The following is an 18,393-nucleotide window of genomic DNA, read 5'->3' on the forward strand; positions in this document are numbered from 1 at the left end:
GTGATTTTGTACCTGTGTCAAAGAGTAACTTTTTTGCTGCCGATTACGAATCAATTGTTAACCATCTTAGTGATGTGGACTGGGATTCGATCCTTTCTAGTGACTGTCTCGATGATATTTTGTGTGGTTTTTATATTGTTGTGGGCACCTGTATTAGCAAACAGGTTCCTTTGTCGAGATCGAGTCCTAGTACATATCCTGTATGGTATGATCGCGAACTTATACGTACTATTAGAGATAAAAAGTTGGCTCATAAAGCGTGGAAGCTCACTGGCGAAACCAGCGATGAAATTGAATTTAAGAGGCTCCGCGCCGTTTGTATTCGGATGTCGAGATCTCGGTACCGGGATTATGTTCAATCTGTGGAAACCGGCCTTAGGTCCAACATAAACGCGTTCTGGTCATTTGTCAAGGGTTTGAAGGGCGAGGCTGGTATTCCAGTTACAACGTATCTTGATGATTTAAAGGCTGAATCGGAGCCTGAAACGGTTAACTTGTTCTCCTCCCATTTCAATTCAGTTTATAACTGTAGTCCAGCTAGCCCTTTGAATCGTCTTCTTGATTCGCACGAGCTTATTTCCAATGTAAGTGTTTTGGCGGAGGATCTGCGCCGTATCGTCCGTGAGTTGAAATGCACGGCGAACCCTGGTCCGGACAATGTACCTAATGTTTTTGTTAAGCGCTGCTGGCCAGTTTTGGAGAGGCCCATAGTGGATATTTTTAACAAGATGTTGGCTAATGGGTATTTTCCTAAGGCGTGGAAGCGTTCTTATATTTTTCCGGTGTTTAAACACGGCGATAGACATGATGTCAAAAATGATTGGCCTATTTCTCTCATCAGCTGCATTCCGAAGCTTTTCGATGCGTTTTTGACTGACGTATTGTCCCAGCGACTACTTTGTAAGATCACTGCTCTGCAGTACGGCTGTCTGCCTGGCCGATCGACCTTAACTAACCTCTTGATTTTTAATGACTTTGTCTCTGATGCCCTTGAGAACTCGGTTCAAGTGGACTCTATCTATGTGGATTTCTCTAAGGCTTTCGATAGAGTTGATCATGGCAGGTTGCTGGCTAAGCTGTGGAACATTGGTGTTCGAGGTTCCATATTTGATTTATTGTCATCTTATCTTTCGAACCGCTATCAGTCTGTCAGAATAAATAACAGTGTGTCTCCAGCTGTCTTGGTGTCGTCTGGCGTACCTCAAGGCTCTCACCTGGGTCCTTTACTGTTTTGCATCTATATTGATGATCTTGTGAAGCAATTTCGCTTCACGAATGCCCTGTTGTACGCTGACGATGTCAAGATTTTTATGCGTATTCATTCGGAAGATGATGTGGAGAGACTGAGGGCTGATCTTAATGCTTTGGGCGGTTGGGCGTGCGAAAATGGCCTGGTTATAAACGCGGCCAAGAGCCAGGTTGTGTTATTTTATAGGGGCAAGGCGCAACTACAGTTCCAGTACGAGCTTGACGGATCGGTTATTGCCCGCACGGAGGTGGTTAGGGACTTGGGGATTTTATTTGACTCGCGCTTAACTTTCGGACCTCATGTTGATTACGTGGTCTTTGGGTGTCGTGGGCTGATCGGATTTGTGAAGAGAACTACTCGTGACTTTTCCAACATATCCGCTATTCTGTATCTTTATAATACTCTGGTCATGCCTACTTTCATCTATTGTTGTCAAATTTGGTCTCCATACACTCAAATTGCTATTAACCATTTAGATTCCGTTCAACATAAATTCATTCGTTACTTGGCCTACAGGTCCGGCCAGCCCATGGCGCCTATTGAACACGATTATTCACTCATTGCGACATCGTTGGGTATTCCTTCGATACAGTCAGTGCATCGGTACCATGATGGTCTGCTTACGTTTAAACTTTTGCGTAAATTTATGATTTGTCCGACTATTTCCGACCTTTTCTCAGTTAGACAATTATCTTATAATCTGCGTAGCCATAGACCTATACACGAGCATCTGGCGCATTCGAACTTTGGGTTCTATTCGACCTTACCCAGACTAAAGCGTGCCTGGAATTCTCTCCCTCAACGTATCACTGTCATTGAGCAATTGTCGGAATTTAAAGTGAATCCCAAATCATTTGTATAGGCATTTAGTTAGGTAACTTGGTTTATATTATCTTGTTGTTTTATATTGTTCGTTCTATTCAATATTTTATGTACCTGAATTCTATATTTTTGTAAGGGCATTCTTGTCCGTTGATTTATAAATAAACAAAATAATATTTTAGTTTTACATGATTGAATACAATATTTCGAATGACGTTTATTACCATTACCTACATGATATTTATATTTACTTCTATTTTTAATTTTACTATGAAACCCCGAAGGCTATTATAAAAACGTTCTACCATTTTATCATTTCTCCTATAATCGGTGGTGAATAATTTGCAAAATCTCTCGAATGTATAACTGCGTTTCATATAGTCTAAAAACATCAGATACAAAACTGACCACACCCTTTAGAGTTTAGACTTTGTAATTGTAGAGTATTCCACTGATAAAAAAAAAGTATTACGCTGCACTGCTTTTATATGGTGTGGAAAAACAGGCGGTACTCCATAGCTGTCAAAAAAGACTCTGTGACCGCGTATGTCAATGTATAAAGCGACCCAATGAGATCCAGGCTGTGTGTGTATGTCGGTATTAAATATGCATCCCGTCGGTCTCGTTAATGTCCAGGGAATACACCCGCTGAAGGTATTCTTAATAAACGTAGAGCATCCCGTATTTGACTCGTGTTCATCTTGTATATACGTAGAGTTTGTTTTAGGCGACTGTACTGCGTTTGTATAATAGCCAGTTTTCGAAACTTCGTCGTTCTAATGCGCGACCAGGTGTTGGAGGTCTTGAATATTTAATATTTTTCTTCTGTTATTTTGAATAATAATAACCCAGAGTACTAGATGGTTCAACACATATACTCGTTGAAGACCCGCTAGCGCCTGCCCAATCAGCGGGTGTTCGATAAACGAGTCTTGGATCCGAATAACTGTAATGAGCATCCAGGGAAGTCAAAAGAGCAATGTTTTTGTTAACCTATGCTTTAATTCTGTAGAATTATTTAAGGCACAATTATGAGTACCGCGATATAGAGATCCGTGATAGCAGCAGAAAATATCTCGTTTTGGTAAATGATATGTAAATGAACAGTTATAATCCTCCAAATTTTCTATATGGCGTGTAGTTATGCTTTTTATAAGTTTTGTCTTGCTGTTCTTGCTAATTCTCTAAGATTAGCGTGTAGCTGACAGTATGGAATATCTTCTTCGAACCATTCTATACCATGAACGTTACTTGTTAACAAATTATTGTTTACTTGTATTTTGATAGGTAAGTCTGAGAATGAATGAGGTACAGTCGCATTCCTCGTCTTTGCTTTACGTGTAGTGTACTTTCTACGCTGGTTAACTTTCGATTGGCGCTTACGATGCTGTTGTCTACTTTTATAACCAGATCCCTCCATGAGACTCTAGATTTTTTCTTCAGCTTTTCTTTTCAAATTTAGACCTGATTTACGGGCTCGCTAACGTAGTGCTTGTTTGAATGTGGATTTATTTTCACTTACATCATCTATTATATGCATTCCTGCTCTGAGTGCTTCTTTTCCTACAGCGCGAGCACCTCATTTCAGAAATGGCAACGGCCTACGAAAGAGACCTCAGAGAAAACTACCTATACCACCATGACCCTTCTTATACGGAGCTCCTGTATATACATGCTCGACACCTCCACTACCGACTTGCGCCTCATAATAATGATCGTAATGAGTCATGTTAAATAATGTTATGTTATTTGTCTAAAATGAAGTGTCACCGTCGACGTTCCACACTCAAATGGTATCACAAGGCCCAGATGATCTCTTATATCTATTGTAATAGTTCGAAAGCAATTCCTTATTAAAGGTACATAGTTTACAGGTGTAAAAGTTTGATACTGATTAAAAGCAAATACATAATCCTTGTAATTCACAGAGGCGATACGCAGTAGAGCTGCTTATACGTCACCAACAATCGTTGGTTCACATACATCTGTATAAATATACAATTGTCTTGGTAGTGCATTCAGAATACTAGCAGGGCTAGTTGCTATAGCAGGATTACTGTCTACTTTTATACGTTTAGAAACCTTAGCAAAGCCTAGTATATCTAATGCAGCACGACTCATCTGCACTGAATGTTTAAAATTGCAGAGCTCATCACTGCAGGTGCGTTCGGCAAAAACGTAGGTAATGTTATCCTCAATTGAGAATCTAAATATCATATGTGAATTGTTTATTAATAGAATTTCATTCAAATGATCTAAAAATTCTATAAAATTATTATAAACACCATAGGGAATAGATGCGGTTACTTCTAGGTTATGAACCGGTTGGTTGCCGTATATATCTCTATGTAAAGGTGATATAGTTGAAAACATTGTTATATCTCTATCTTCTTTTCTTAAATGTAAAAATGATCGTGGAAAGTGAAGATGAAGAGTCGTTTGCTTAGATAAAAGACTACTGTTGTTAGACCTAGAATAAGGTAATGATAGTGGCGTAAATTTTTTTCCCTTCTTTATATAATTCAGTGTTCCCGATAAATTCAAAAGGCATCCCGACATCGAGTAATAACCAAGCGAAATGTTCGCGTCCTGTAGCTCTCACGCCTTTTCCACTACGTACAGCATCATTTATAAGATCTATGATATTTGAATTTGGAACAGTAACTCCATCTATCGTTACTGTACCGCGATCATTCCAGGTTAATCTTGATCAGTTATTTGAGTTTTTGGGCACGACCGCGACACGGAAGTGCCTTATAGTTTCGTGTGCGAAAAATGTGTGAGATGCGATATCTCACGCAATGTTCGACCGATCGGGCTGAATTTTAGAAGTCTCCTTTTGCAAAAGCTAAAAAACTATTTTTTTTATCCCGATCCTCTGCGTCGTTTTGAAATACGGGCACAATTTGTTCGATTTTTAAGCGTTTTTTTAATAAAAATTTTCCTGTGATGCGATTATCTCGGAAAGCCTTTAATCAATCGGGCTAAAAATTTGTGTGCGAACTCCCCTCATAATACAAAGCTGACACATTTATTTTGGGCTTGATCCTGCACGTATACGCAGAATGCGGTCACCTCCAAAAATTGCTAAAAACGTTTTTTTAGCTCTAAGTCGAATTCTAACCATTCCATAAAAAAAAGTTAAATGAAAAAGTTGTAGATCTTTGAAAAATACAACTTTTCCCTATTAACATCAAATCATGAAAATGCTTAGAACTCGAGTTTACAGCCCAAAATCGATTTTTTACAGCTAAAAAACCAATTATTTGCCATAAAACATTACGAAATTACGTTTTACATTAAAATATTAAATATAAAAGTTGTAGACATTTTTAAAATACAACTTTTTTCTAGTGATATCAAATCATGAAAATGCTTATAACTCGAGTTTACAGCCCAAAATCAATTTTTTACAGCTAAAAACCAAGTATTTGCCATAAAACATTACGGATTTACGTTTTACATGAAAATGTTAAACATAAAAGTTATAAACATTTTCAAAATACAACTTTTTACCGTAGCAAACATTTTTTTTAACACTTTTTGACATACACAACCCTAAAAGCGATTTTTTGATACATAAATTCAATAATAACTTCGGTGCAACATGTCCCATCCAACCCAATTATTTTCAGCAATTTTCCTATATTATTAAAAGCTGAAAGTTATATTTTGGCCTTTATCTCATACATATATACAAAATTAAATCACTTTTTAAATTAAATTATAAAAAATGCATAATTTAGGAAATACGTAATCGCCGAATACAATCCGTGTAACTTGGCATCATATAACGACGTACGCTATATTAATTAAATCTTTTAAGCTGAATCAGTACAATTCACTTTCAAAATTCAAGTGTATATACTGAACTAGAAAAACCTAAACTCAATAAAGAAAATTGCTTAGATTGAAAAAAAGCTGTAAGTAGCTTACTACATCCCTCTAAACTATGCTAAATACCTAAACAATCAATTTTCTAATATTCTAATTGAAATCCTACAAAAGAAATATCATCCTTTTGTTTACTTCCTCGCGAAGCGATGCAAGGCGGTAAGCCAACGCGGCCGTCGGGCCGCGCGTAGCGCGCTAGTTTAAAAATTGTAGCATTAATTCTGCTTTAGGATATTGGTACTGACATAGCAATGGTTGTAATTTCAATGCTATACTCATGTTCTTCTATTTTAACACCTGGCGTGTTTTGATACTCTTCTTTAGATCTTCTAAAAAAAATAAATATCTTTGTAACACCTGCTTGTATTTTCGCCACTTTTCTCGCTCGTCTTTTTCAGAAGAATTTATTTCAAAATCTAGTCGTGATAAATGATTACCAGGGGTTTGTACACTATTTGAGACCTTTGTAACCTCGTTTTTGCTTAGTAACATGTCATTATTCAGGGGCTCATGTTGCTGGTGTAACTTAGCTATACTGTCATGAGGTACTAGTACCATCTTACGAGCGTGTTGCATTTTGACTGTCTACTTGGGATTAATGTCGAAATAATTGTACCTATAACAGGTGCTAGTAACGCTCCTATAAACCCGTCACTATTTTGAACAATCAAACGTTTTTTATTTTCCCAACCTTTCAATTTTTTGTCTGATAAACGACGTAAGATAGATTTATGTTTTTTGAGTTTAACTTTTTGTACCGCGTTTAAAGGTACGTTACCTTTCAATGTGTTTAAAGCATATTCGCAGATACCTTTTATTAAATTCCGGTTTGCTTTTTTCAGTACAGCTTTTCGCTGCTCCTTGTTTAAGTGATACAGAGCATGTAATACCCTCGCTGTTTTAGCATCGAGTGACGTTCTAGATGTTGACGGCGCCATTATATACGCAAGACTGGTAAATTTGTCTCATCTACGTTTCTTTTTATATTACGTGGAATATAGATGCTTGTCATCAGGGAAAATACACAAGTATAATATAAGAAAATACATAAGGATTATCTGTAAAACCATATATTTTTTTAACGTTGGAAACCATAAAGTCGATTGACGTTACATCATATATCTCGATCATTTTCAATAAATGACTAATATGTCTATTTTTTAATGAAAAAATACAATAACATTTACCAAGAATTTTATCGTCCACCATGAAACTACAGTTGTGTATTATGTACTGACATTGAAATGAGAATACAAGTTTAGAAAATTGTAAAAAGTATTTCAAGTTTTTTAACATATCAACGTATTTTTTCTTATTCTCTTTTTTCATTAGTCAAAGTGTACGTGCCATACGATGCCATGCCAGCCCTTCCAATAATAATTGTTGATACTCAGGAAAGAAGCGACAACTAGATACGCTACAGTTTATGTAGAATTTTTCCTCCAGGTTAATTTTTTTAGGTACTGGAAATAAGAATAAAACAAACACATTAAGACAAAAATAAATTGCTAACTCTACCTAGGTACCTTGTACTCTCCAGGGGTATTTTTATTTAAGTATATACAAGAGTCGGCATCATAATACAGCACTCTCATGAATAATATGAGTTAATAATATAATCACTAATATGAAGCGTGTCATCGACTTACAATTTACGCTAACTCTTGGGTAGTTTAATAGTCATAAAAAAGAAAAGCATGCACTGGTTTTTCTATGGCTTTGCTATCTACCGTATTCTCAACATTTTTTTCAATTTTATTTCAGACAGTCGGTATATAACACAAATGATTATACGGTCTTATGCACGTACAAGTGGGACAGTATGATTTACCGCATTCATAAGCGTTCTGTTCAATGGATACGATATTATTACAAGTATTGCACCTTTTCACAGCAGCGCAGATGCTAACATTTTTATTAAGTGAGTTTATTTTTAAATGTCTATTGGAACACGCTTCACCGTAAAAATTAAGTGAACAATCGCGACATTTTATTATTTCAGTATTTTTCGGGCACATAGGTGTGGCCATACACCGATCACGCGTATACTCGCATTTGTGCGTTGATTTACGATAATTTTTAATTAATAATTAAATTTTTGTTACAAAAGGGACAGTAATATCTACAAGCTGTTAAACCAGTTAAGCTGGTAATAACGTCAAAGTGGCCTATCTCATTATCAACCTGTGTGTATAGTATATTTAAAAAACGTTTTAGAGTTATATTTTCAGATTTTACGTATTTATAGCCATCAAAAAATATTGGGTCACCAGTACCTAATTGCTCTAGCGTGTACATGTTAATTATTGATTTAGCTAATTTTCAAAAATCCTGAAATTTTTTTATTTCTGGTAACCCACAACCTAGTGCTTTATATTAATATCAATATCCGCGCTTCTGCTTAACTCTTCAGCTTTCTCAAGCTAAAATTTAAGTTTACTTTTTCTTATCCGTTTCCACTCGCTCTTTACAGTAGGTGAATCCTGCTCCTGTTTTACACAGTGCGCTAAGGCTACGACTAACGCGCGCGGTAGACATATAGCGTCTTTATTCACTATCCTAACTACGGATTTTGATTTTATAACATCATAATTTCACAGTGGCTCTACTGGTAGGTGGCGTGATGCTAATTATTCTAATATGAAGCGTGTCATCGACTTACAATTTACGCTAACTCTGTGTGATAAGATCTATCATCTTCCAGAGATCGCTGAACTGGTAGTCGGCCAGTAATCTAAAATTGTGTAACGGTCCGTTCGGTAGGAAATTACTAGATATTGTAATTCCTACATAATCGGTCGACGCACAGTTTTTGGTTATATAATTAAATAAATTCCGCATACATTCTTGCCCATCATTCGGGATATCGCTAACTAAAACACCCTTGTTTATTTTTAAATTAATTTCCCTAGCATTTGTCTTAAATCTAGGATAATTATCTATACTATCTGAAACTATAACAAAATACTTAGTTTCCTCCGTAGCGTCGGGCTCGGGTGCTCCAGGAAGGTCGTTGACGCAGAAATCCCCGCTGATGTTGCCTCTTGAAGCTCTGCGGCTGCCTCTTGAACCTCAGCTGCTGTGACCTCATAAGACTCCACTGCTGCAACCTTCTGAACCTCCGCTGCTGCTATCTCAGGGTGCTCAGCTGGTGAAGGTGTCCGTTCTTCAGCTGCTATGGCTGCTTTTTCCAATAATTCGTCTGGAATCTCCATAGCCTCTTTACCCAGGTTCTCCGCTGTCCGTATATCTTCATACTCATTAAAGCAGGCACTTAAATTGCGGGTCCAACCACTGCCTGGAATTGATCCGCCCTCACTAGAATCACTATAATCGCTGATGATATTGACTTCACGTTCCTCTTGATTTTGCTGATGGTTAGATCCAGCGGCGTCAAACCCTTCCAAAACCATTAATTCAACGTCCCGATGGTCCTCGTCATTTAAGCCAAATGACGCGTCTCCCGGTAGCTCTGCGTTCAGAACATCAAGAGTGTCATTCTCACGTTGTAGACCTAAAATAAGTACATATAATAATATTAAACCAGCGGTTTTATCAATACGTTTAAGGATTCTAACACTAAATACTTACTTTCCCTCAGTAGCTTCAAATGATTTATCAGCACTCTAGCTTCGGCTGCATTTTTATCACCTCGTACTCTAAGCACTATAGCCACAGTATCTAACGCATCTAATTTCTCTTTGAACACCCTGTGTCTAAATAAAAAGCCGTTGCACGCCGTACTCTGTACCTGGATAAATTGACGAAACATCCTGCTCACGTTCCTGATAGCATACCTCATCGCCGTAGTTAAGGTTCTGTTGGCGCGTTCTCCGCCACGAGGCTGGTATGCCCTCATATAGAGCTTCACTTCATGAAACTCATCCCGCACCCTACGTATTTCTTTAATAATGAAATGCCATGTCCAGTGCATCCTTAAAGATTTTAAATAAAAGCTCCGTCTTGAAATCCATTGCTATTTTGTTCACTGTACACTAAAGATTCACTAGACACTGGTATAACGTTACTTGTGCTCTGCGACTTTGATAACTGCACACCACACTAGACATTGTTACAACACTATCCGTACTTGAATACTGAAAGTTTAGAATAGTAAAAGTAGTAAACTACTTCTTAGGACCTTATATACCGATAGTTTGTCCACTCTGAACCTCCTGGCGACGCTGTTCTTTAATAACAATGGTCCATCCTTAGCCATACGCATATTCACAAAAATTATTTTATTATATGCAGCCACTTTAATGCACCTGTAATAAAATAATTTGGAAGGATACTTTTCGGGCTGCAAAATGAACCTTTAGAAATTCAGACGTACTTAGCGCGCCGGGTGGGGCTGGAGAGCGCTGAACCGACCCGACGCCCTTAATGACCTACCGAAGTGACCGCTTAGGGAGCTCCATGGTCTACAACGTCGCGCTGTGACAACCGATTCCTGACTACAAGAATGATAACGGTGCATCGTCATTACCAGGGCTATGTTTGAACAACTGAGGTTACGAGACATTTTAAATACTTCAGTGAGGCTTCGCTGTCCGATGCTATCAGCCGTAGTGGGACGATGGCATGGCGTACTATCTAGGTACTTAAGTCTTTTAAAATTACATAACATTATATTTACACACACAAATTTCACTATACTCCAGTCATTAGAGTGATTATTCATACACGCTCTTTTCTCTTTCCCTCTCTCTTGTATACACACGTGTACTACCCTTTAACGTTAACGTATTTAAAGGATGGCTGTGACAGCCTTTGAGTATTCAAGCTGCTACGGCATTAAGTAACAGACGTACGTTTTCACATCATTTTTCACAGTAGTATTACAAGTTTTATTTAAACATGAACAACACTCGTTTGTCAAGAGATACAAAGCGCATCGCAATGGCATCTTATAATTCACGAGAAGATGCTCTGCAATATTTACTATATTCAAGAGTTTATCCATTAAACACATCGTGTACTAAAAAAATTATCGTTGGTCTTATGCCTCAAAGCAATAACAATTTTACTTGTATTGTAAAAATAATATTTGTAATAAATCAAACATTTTTTGGTATAAATTTCACAACCGACGCATGGACTACGTTCAAACCACATTTTGCTAAAATTAATAGTTATTTTAGTGATGAAGTACAGAATAATTCGACAGCTTTTGACAAGATCTCGTTCAATGGAATTACCCTGAGCTTTACAACTTCATATGGGACCAAAGCTATATTACTGGATAAAGTCGAGGAAAAGATTATCGGTAGCTACACATCAATGATCACTAACAAACGAATAGAATATGAAGTAAGCAATAAGAAAAAAGCGTACTCTCCTGCAATTGTTCTATAGAAGACGACTTTTGAGGAAATTGTTAATATGCTTGAGTGTATCGACTATACGATTGAGGCATGTGTAAAAATGGCTTCTGCAGTGTCACAGTGCAGTAAGGATATTATTAATAATGTCTACAGAACATTTATTGACAATGCCGTACTTCCTCAAACTAAAGCCTATGTTAAACAGTATTTACTATTAACACTGCATTGTAAAATAATATCAGAAACTGTAATTGAAAAAATTTCGGCACCTAAGTGAATATTATTATTGTGAATTATTACTCAAAAATATTGAAAATACCGCACATGATTTAAATAAATAAATAAATATATATATATATATATATATATATATATATATATATATATATATATATATATATATACACACATAAAATACAAACCTGATTTTCCTCAATTATATTTAGAGAAAAGGTTTTTCTCTATCTGATGTTGTCCCTCGGTGGTGATCAAAAATATTGGTTCGTTTCTATCGGTCTTCCCGAGGCAGGTTGTGTGGTGAGAAAGGAGAGAAAAAAACTTCAAGACATTTTCTCTTTTCTTCTCGACGTTTTGACGAACAATGCCGCCCTCATCAGGAGACAGATGTCAAAAATTTATTAAAAACTTGTTGTATAACAATATATGTACAGTGTGAAGAACATACAATTATGGAGAAGATCGGTACAAAGTTTCTGTCGAGAAGGCGCTTCCCCGCCGCGCGGCGGGGGAACGTAGGTGAACAGTGTTTCTCTCTCAGCTGTTCGATTCTAATTCGCGCGAGTCGAGATTTTCGTCGTGTTTATATAGCGCGGAGCAGTGAGAAGAGAGTCGAGCGGCCGTATTGATAATTTCTTCTGCTATTGACGTCAGAGCCTGGCTTGTGTTTGTTTTGTTTTTAGCTGATGTATAAGGTGTGTGTATACTGTATTTAAATTTTGAGTGTCTTCCTTCTTATTAATACCGTTTTCTTGTAGGTGTATGTGTAGCATTTCGGAAACCAGCCTTTTATTTAAATTGATCTCTATGTCTTTAATGTGGTAGTTTTCAAAATTGAAAGTTGATGGGTAAGATGCTAGCAACTAAGGAGTCAGCAAATTTGACGCAGACGCAATTATTTGAATATTGCAAAAACTTTATTAAAAATGAGGCTGACAATTTCAAACAAACGAGACCTGCGCGAATTACGAATTACACGGTTCAAATATATTTACGCGCTCTGCGAACGAGCCCAAACGATTCGCGTGGCGCATGCGTGTCCGTAACCCCAGTTAACAATCGGGCCGGAGTTGGCACTGTCATGGCGCCGCTTCCGGAATTCAATGTTTCAATTACCGGCCGGTGTACATTAAGACGCTGATTAAATAAATTATTGATCTCAGGGAGCGTGGTGTAGCTGGGTTTAAGCGCTTTGATTTTGATTTATACTCGCTTCGTTCGCCTTTCTCCAATGTGCCGAGGTGCTGATTAAATAAATTACTGAACTCGGGGAGCATTGGGTAGTGATGTATGTACCTAGAAATAAAAAACCACGGAGTGCGCCACCTAGACTTTGTCATCGGCCACCCTGTACACCTAAACGTCGTTCCCGTATTATTCATTTACCTAGACACCAAATACCACGAAGCGCTCCACTTAGACCTCGTCATCGGCCACCCTGTACACCGAGACACCGCCCTCGAATGATGTATTTACCTAGACATAAAAAATTACGGAGCGCAACACCTAGACCTCGTTATCGGCCACCCCCCTGCTAAAAATAGTCTATAAAAATCGATAAGACCTCATATTAAATTAAATGGTAAGTCTTAATCACGATTTTTGCAATAAAACCCGATTAAATTAGATTGGGTCAATGGAAATCGATTAAAATCTATAGAGAAATCAATGGTTTTTAATTGCTGTTTTCTATCTATTTATTTCAATTATTGTTTTTCATATAGAATTGAATCGACTTCTATTGACCCTATCCAATTTAATCTAGTTTTAATGCGAGAATGGTAATTAAGACTTATCATTCAATTCAATAAGATGTCTTATCGATTTCAATGCACTTCTATAGACTTTTTTTAGCAGGGCCCGTACTCCATTTATTTTGACCAAAATTGCAGATTTTTTCTTGTTTTATGCATGTGCGTCATTTTATATTCACAAACACATAGAATTAAAGAAAGTTTATACCTGCACAAATAACTATTTACAGCATCCCTTTGATCTCGACCAAAACTGCAGATTTCATATTGTGACATGAATGAATACTTACAGCAATCGTTATTATATGTCACGAACACAAAACTTTAAAAAAACGATTATATCTGCGCGAGTAATTATTTGTAGCATCCCTTTTATGTAAATTGAATCTGCAGATAACATTTTGTGATATGCATGAATACATAAATCGTCTTTTCATATTCACAAACAAATAACTTTAAAAAAAAGTATGTCTGCACAAATATTTAATCGCAGCATCCTTTTATCTGCACGAATACAGAAAGCATTCGTCATCTCATATTCACAAATAGATGGCCTAAAAAAAACAGCATATCTGTGTTACGTCCTGCGACGTATTGCAGTTGAGCAATATTGCAAAGCCGAAAACTCAAAATCGATAAGTCAGAATAATATGTAAAACAGCGAAGTTGATGAGTATACTCTGTGTACTCCGCGCGATCAGTTGTGTTTGTACACTCAACCTGGACTCTTTGGACGACGCTCCTATCTGTCGCTACCAAAGAGCTACCAGTCTTAAGCCGCGATTTCGGTCTTCATAGAAAACTTTGCCTTGAATAAATTGTGAGAATCAGTCAACTACAAGTGTCCTTTATTCGAATACACCCATCCTGTATAAGCCTGACTACAGCACAGCAGCAGCGATTCAGTCCAAGCAGTTGAACGCAAGAAAGTAATGATAAATAAATAGAAGATCCAATTTGCGACTTATATATATATATATATACACACATATATACAGGGTGGGTCATTTTAATCAAACCAGTCTAATAACTCCTAAATTAAGCCATGAACAGAAACATTGTTCAGATGTAAGTTGTCCAGGATCAAGGAGGACATCTTTTTGTGCAATTAGTTTTGACCTTGAACTCAAATTTCAAGGTTATTTGTAGGACAAATTTTTTTTTAAATAGGAACCCCTATTTTTGATAGCAGATTCGGAAAGAACAGGAAATTTTACGTCCGAAACGGTATTTCAAAATTTTTTTCATGACATTCACAAGGTCATTTCAAGGTCAAATGTTAAGAAATACTGTAATTGCTATTTAATCGCATTTTCTGATAGAATAATCGTAGTTAATGTACTGTTAATTATTTACCTTGAAAACAAAATAATTCCCTAATTTCAGCGCTACCCAGGAACAATGACGTGGACGTATTAGGATTATGTTCCCCTTGGGGTGCTTGTTTACTGCGAGTCCCCTTGCCTCTCACTAGGATGCTTGTTTAACATTAGTTAACAAATTTTTAGTGGTCAAAAGTAAATTTTGAAGTAAACATGATAATTTTAAATATCTGAGTTCTTAATGGGAGTGGGAAATGGAACGTTAAAAATCAATGTTGTCAATTCATTCACGGTCGCAGCAGGGTCAAGTAAAAGTTTAACGTTTCAAAAGCGTAAAAAATGGTTAAACAATAAAGGTAGGATGTTAAAAAATACATTATTTAAGATAAAATATTAAACATCATTTTGCTTTTGTAATATTAAAAAAAAATTTTAATAATTGTATTTGCCAAAGTACATTTCCAGTTTAGATGTTTTTTTTTAAGTTGAATTTCTTTAATCTAATATGAATTGTAACGATTGTTCTCACGCTGTCTTCAGTTTAAATCACAATGTCTTAACGTAAGAAAATAAGAAGTTACAAATTTGATTTAAAAATTATACAGTTTGAAAATTCCTCTTTTTTTTGTTGTCACTTTCTTATTTTGGTTTAGTTTCAATTTCAATAAAGAGTGAATGTAAATAAAATAGTTTTTCTTATTATAAACAAAATTTTCAACATGGGCGATTATCAATCCAATGAAATTGTTGATATGATAATGATCTTAGGCGAAACCCAAAACAATGCCAGAGCCGCGGTGTGACTCTACGCTGAACGCTTTCCTCTAACAATAAGAAGGCGTCCTACTCACGACACATTACTCAGATTACTTCGAAGAGCTCGTGATGGACATCTTCGTCGTCAACGCAGACACCACGAATACAACGAAAATGATCCTAATGTTATAGCCGCCTTAGCAGCTGTTCATCTCAATCACAAATTAGTAGTCGACAAATTGAAAGAGAAATCGGTATACCACGAAGAACAGTATTGAGAATTCTTAATAATCTCGACTATCACGATTACCACATAAGATTAGTTCATGAGCTGAGGCCACGCCATTTTCTAATGCGTATTAACTTTTGCCAGTGGGCTTTAGGAGTTTTACAAAATGATCCAGATTTTTTCAGATTTGTTATGTTTTCTGACGAGGCTATATTTCGCAGTGATGGCCAATTAAATAGGCACAATAGTCACTACTGGTCACCTGTAAATCCCCACTGGTACAGGGCTATTGACCATCAAAACCGATGGAGTTTAATGGTGTGGTGTGGGATCATTAATGGTTACCTGATTGGGCCATATTTTTTCGGTCAAAATGTTAACCAGAATAGCTATTTGGCATTGCTCAGAGATCGACTGCCAGAGCTTTTAGAGGATGTTGACTTGGAAACGAGAAGAAGAATGTGGTTTCAACAGGATGGCGCAGGTCCCCACTTTGCACGAACAGCGCGTACATTTTTGAATGAAAATTATAATGGAAGATGGATTGGTCGCGGAGGTCCGATTGACTGGCCATCAAACTCACCAGACATGACATACCCTGATTTTTGCTTGTGGGGCTATCTAAAAAATATTTGTTTTGCACAGCAGCCAACGACTAGAAATGACATGATTGACCGCATTCGCAGAGCTTGTGCAGCGATCCCAAGAGAAGTTTTGCTCAGGACGGTACAGCATTTTCAAAGGAGGTTAAATTTGTGTCTTCAAGCAAATGGAAGAAATTTTGAGCATTTATTGTAAAATATTAAAGTGAGAGGCAAGGGGACTCGCAGTAAACAAGCACCCCAGTGAGAGGCAAGGAGACTCACGATAAACAAGCACCCCAAAGGGAACATAATCCTAATACGTCCACGTCGTTCTTCCTGGGTAGCGCTGAAATTAGGGAATTATTTTGTTTTCAAGGTAACTATTTTCATGGTCATTGTCACATTGACCTTCAAATGACCTTGAAATTTGAGTTCAAGGTCAAAACTAATTGCACAAAAAGATGTCCCCCTTGATCCTGGACAACTTTCACCTGAACAATTTTTCTTAATTTAGGAGTTATTAGACTGGTTTGATTAAAATGGCCCACCCTGTATATACACACATACATGGATGAATAAAGATTATTTTAAAATTGGTCTAGATAAAAGGGATGCTGCGATTAAATATTTGTGCAGATGTTAAGTCGCAAATTCGATATATATATATATATATATATATATATATATATATATCGAATTTGTGTGTGTATGTGTGTGTCATAATATATGTCAAAAATATAAAAAAAATTAATTAATTGTGTCTGTTTTTTTTAATTGTTTTAACAGCTTCCAATCGACCTGGACCAAATCTTGAAAATGTTTTGCAGTATGAATGTATAATTTTATCATATGTACCTGTATATACCAATAAATATTTTTTTATTTATAAAATACATCATGTTTTGAGGAATTAATGCAAAAAAAAAAATCCGGATCGACGGACGGACGGACAGACGGACATTTTTTAAGTTCTTTCACTGGTACAAACTGATTGAACTTTGATACATTTCCACCGTAAAATAGATCTAATTTTTTTCATTTTACGAGTTTTGGACGGTTTTTACAAAATTGACCAAATATAAAATTTTAATATAGTGTAGATTTTGTGGTTATAAAAGTTGATTTAAGAATTCTCTCTATCTTTCTTCTGAACTACATCTACTTAGCTGAAAGTACAAAAAATTTTATCTTAATCGGTCGTTCCTGTGTGGAGTTATTTTATTTTGGCACAAAAATCTGTTTTTAGCCCACTCTGCGCCGCCGCTGCAGCAGCCGCGACATCTGCGCTCACCGCGGGAAGATGGTGGAAGAAGATAGAGCAGCACCAACATGTCTTGCACGAACGGAGTCTCTGACTGGCTTTACACTTTTTCCTTACACTCAACACTTTGCAGTATTTATATTTTTTTTCATTTGTTCGCTGTAGTGTAATTGTGTTTTTGAAGAAAAGATAGGAAAAGAAAAAATGAAAAATAAAACTTATTAGACAATCATTTATTTTTTAATTCAGTCATTTTTATTTGCAGATTGTTCTTGTAACTTTCTCTTTTTTTCTTTAATGTCCGCCAATGTTTGTTCAATACTTCTTTGGTCTTTTTTATTTTGAATTGGTACTGTAATCAAAATGAAATATATATTACAGAGAGTTAAAAAGAAATAAAAGATTTTTATAATAAAAATGGCATGTATTATAATTTATCTTAGAATTATAATTATTCTGACACCTGCAAAATTAATGAGCATAATAATATAATTAAAATATGTATTTATGAGACTAATCGATTGACGTTCAAAGCTATTGTATTCTGAAAAATAATAACTATATATTATATAATTAAAAAGAGCCTTACAACCGCAAGTTATGGAAAAATTAATAGCAATATTTTATATTCTTATATATAATTTTAAAGTTTTAGAAAAAATAAATTGTGACGGCCAAGTGCACGTCAAATGTCTAACGGCTAATTATGTACTAAATGTAATAAGATTATTGTTTCAGCAAGCTGCCAACGAGCGCCGAAACGAGCGAGAACGAGAAACGAGGCAAGATAGAGACAGAGAGAGTGAGAGCATAGGTAGCGCGGTTGCCGCCTGGCCGCACAGCGTTGGCGAGATATGACAACGATGTGCCGACGGCCGGGAGAAGCGCGACTAGAGTGAGTCTCGCTGCGCTATCCACACGAGTAGCTCGCGCTACTGTATACGCGGATTTGTTGTGA

At 36.5% G+C, this 18,393-nt stretch overlaps 1 protein-coding gene across 3 annotated transcripts in view; it reads right to left on the reverse strand.

The window, feature by feature from the left end:
- The window catches only part of LOC100114711 (sperm-associated antigen 7 homolog), a 313,215-nt gene that overhangs the window by 14,727 nt on the left and 280,095 nt on the right, over positions 1–18,393 (reverse strand). The window contains exon 7 of one of the 3 annotated variants that reach the window (XM_031924488.2): positions 17,037–17,787. The exons of 1 other annotated variant lie outside the window; for it this stretch is intronic. In XM_031924488.2, coding sequence (XP_031780348.1) covers positions 17,681–17,787 — 107 coding nt within the window. In that variant the 3' untranslated portion in view covers positions 17,037–17,680. Of the gene's footprint in view, positions 1–17,036; positions 17,788–18,393 lie in introns of those variants that run through there. One more of the 3 variants, XR_004345107.1, reaches the window with a different exon arrangement.

This window comes from Nasonia vitripennis (genome assembly GCF_009193385.2).
Source record: "Nasonia vitripennis strain AsymCx chromosome 1 unlocalized genomic scaffold, Nvit_psr_1.1 chr1_random0002, whole genome shotgun sequence".
NCBI classification, from domain to species: Eukaryota; Metazoa; Arthropoda; class Insecta; order Hymenoptera; family Pteromalidae; genus Nasonia; species Nasonia vitripennis.